A 2,633-nucleotide genomic window follows, 5' to 3' on the forward strand; every position below is an offset into this window, starting at 1 on the left:
AGGGCCCCCCCCCCCCCCCCCCCCCCCCCAAACCTGGTGGTCTCGGAGATGTTCCCAAGGTGGGCGAATTGCCGGGAGTAGGTGAGACACATCTGGAGGGAGGGGGGAAAGGGGGGGAAATAGCAGGGAAAACAAGAAAAAAGGGGCCCCCCTGCCATTTCTGAGCTCCCAACCCCCCAGTTTGTTGGTGTCCCCCTGTTTTTGGGGGGCGCTCCCCAGTTTTGGATACTTTTAGGATTATTAGGATTTCCCCCCCCCAGGCCCCAGTTTTGCACACCCCCCATTTAGGGGTTTCATCTCCTTGATTTTGCCCCCCCCCACATACACACACGTTTTTGACCCCTTCCAGGTTTCTGGGGTTTCCCCCTTTAGTTTTTGGGGCTCCCTACCGAATTTTTTGCCTCCCTCCCATTTTTGGGGCCCCCTCACCTGGTGCTGCTTCCTCAGAGCCCCCGCCAGCTGCAGGAAGGTCTTGGTGGTTTCGGGGGGCACTGGGACCCCCCCAGGGCCCAGCTCGAACTCAGTCCCGTCCAGGGGGGGCTCTGGGACCTGTGTGGGGGGGAAAGGAATCCCATGGGATGAAATTCCCTGGGAGAGGGGGGACAGGGGGGCAATGGGGACACGGGGGATCAAGGATGGGATGGCCTCTGGGACCTGATGGGATTTGGGATCCAGCACAGCAAGAAGAGGCCTCTCTGGAGCCTCCCCCCGACCCTCCCTCCACCCCCCCAGACCCTCGGGGGTGTCCACAGGGAGCCCCCACCCCAATCAGGGGGTACCCCCAGCCCCTGCAGGGACCCCCAGGATCCCCCCCAACCTGCGCCAGGTTGATGGGGACCCTCCCAGCCCCCCCAGGGACCCCCAGGAGCCCCCCCAACCTGCGCCAGGTCGACGGGGAGGCCCCCCCGGGCGGCCCCCAGCAGCCCCTCGACGCCCTTGGCGCGGCGCAGCAGCTCCTTGGCCGCCCCCAGGTCGTTCCTGCGCTTGGCCCTGAGCGCGGCCCGCGAGAACTGGGCCCTGCGGAGCTCCAGGAATTCCAGCTGGGCCTGGGCTGGGACACGGAACGTCCAGGAGAGAGAGGGGGGGTCACAGCCCTGGGGGATCCCGGTGCCCCCCCTCCCAAATCTCCCCCCGGGACCCCCCCGTACCTTTCCCGGTGGGTTTGGGAGCCGGTTGGGAATTCGGGGTCCCCCCGCTGGGGGCGTTCCGGGGGGGCTGTTTGGGGGGTCCCGGGGGGGCCGGGCGGGGGTCGGGCTGTGCCGGGAGACACGGTATGGGGTCAGTGGGAACCCCCCAGGAATCACCAGGAATCCCTGGGAATCCCCCACCTCCCAGGCCCCCACTCGGGGTCCTGCCTCCCCCCTGCCTCCAAAGCTTCCAGACCCCCACACCTGACCTTGGGCCCCTCGGGGATCCCCCTTTCCTCCTCCTCCTCCTCCTCCTCCTGGGGGGTCCCCGCCAGCCTCGTGGCCGCCTCCAGCATCCCGGCCACGCTCGGCTCCGCCGGCACCTCCGAGCCCTGGATGGGCGGGAAGCCTGGAAAAGGGGGAGAATCCTGATGGGAATGGGTTGTTCCTGGCTGGGGGCATCACCCCCCTAGGTTGTGGGGAGGGATTTGGGGGCGTGGAGGGACCGGGAACGTACCTGGCGGCACCGGGAGCTCTGAAAGATCCACGGCTTTGCCGGCACTGAGAGCACGGAGGGCAGTCTGGTATTGCTGGGGGGGGAAACAGGGGGGTCAGGGGGATGCTGGGAGCACTGGGAGGGCCCACAGGGGGACTGGGATCATCACAGGGGGACTGGCATCCCCATTCTGGGATCGGGATCCCTATTTTGGGATCGGGATCCCCATTTTGGGATCGGGATCCCCATTCTGGGACTGGGATCCCCATTCTGGGATCAGGATCCCTGTTCTGGGATTGGGGTCCCCATTCCGGGTTTGGGATCCCCATTTTGGGATTGGGATCCTCATTTTGGGATTGGGATCCTCATTTTGGGATTGGGATCCCCATTTTGGGATTGGGACCCCCATCCTGAGCCCCGGATCCCCCCCAGCTCCGGGCACCTTCACAATCCTCTCGTGCATCCGGACTTTCCTGCCGTCCCCGCTCTCCTTGGCCTGGGCAGCGGCCGCCCGGTACCGCTCCATGCGCTGCTCCAGAGCCTCCCTCACGTCCCGCGGGGCTGGGGGGGCTCCTGGGGGAAGGGAAACCCCCCAAAACCCCTCAGAAACCCCTCGGAAACCCCCCCATGCCCCTGTCCCAACCCGCCCCCCCGGGAGCCCCCGGGGCCCACCTGGGGCAGGGGGTGCCGGTGGATCCCTCGGCTCCGGTGGATCCCTCGGCTCCGGTGGATCCCTCAGCGCTGGATCCTTCGGTTCCTCTGGCTCTGGACCTGCGGGGAGGGAGTGCCTGGATGCCCCGGGATCAGCAGGACCCAGGGGTGGAGGGGGGGATTATCCCCTCCCCAAAATAAGGGGGCTTGGGCCCAGCAATCCCACCTCTCCCCCCACCACGGGGTCTCACCCGGGGCACGGTCCTGCCCCTGCGCCTCCAGCTGCGCCTCCAGGCTCTGGAAAACCACGGGAAAACGGGAATTGCAGGGTGGCCAGGCCCGGGGACGGGGGGTTTGGG

General features: G+C 67.0%; 1 protein-coding gene across 1 annotated transcript in view; it reads right to left on the reverse strand.

Annotated features, from left to right (window-relative positions):
- Positions 1–33: 33 nt before the first annotated feature.
- LOC114072844 (coiled-coil and C2 domain-containing protein 1A-like) overlaps positions 34–2,633 on the reverse strand; it is a gene marked incomplete at its 3' end in the record, with an annotated part of 5,034 nt that continues 2,434 nt past the window's right edge. Inside the window, exons 5-12 of the mRNA XM_027910673.1 lie at positions 2,296–2,394; positions 2,066–2,196; positions 1,645–1,717; positions 1,397–1,536; positions 1,149–1,254; positions 879–1,051; positions 430–549; positions 34–92 (exon numbers count right to left, since the gene is read on the reverse strand). Of these exons, the coding sequence (XP_027766474.1) occupies positions 34–92; positions 430–549; positions 879–1,051; positions 1,149–1,254; positions 1,397–1,536; positions 1,645–1,717; positions 2,066–2,196; positions 2,296–2,394 (901 nt within the window). The remainder of the gene's footprint in view (positions 93–429; positions 550–878; positions 1,052–1,148; positions 1,255–1,396; positions 1,537–1,644; positions 1,718–2,065; positions 2,197–2,295; positions 2,395–2,633) is intronic.

This window comes from Empidonax traillii, unplaced genomic scaffold (assembly GCF_003031625.1).
Source record: "Empidonax traillii isolate 1590-97213 ecotype Southwest subspecies unplaced genomic scaffold, ASM303162v1 scaffold4118:size13921, whole genome shotgun sequence".
NCBI lineage: Eukaryota > Metazoa > Chordata > Aves > Passeriformes > Tyrannidae > Empidonax > Empidonax traillii.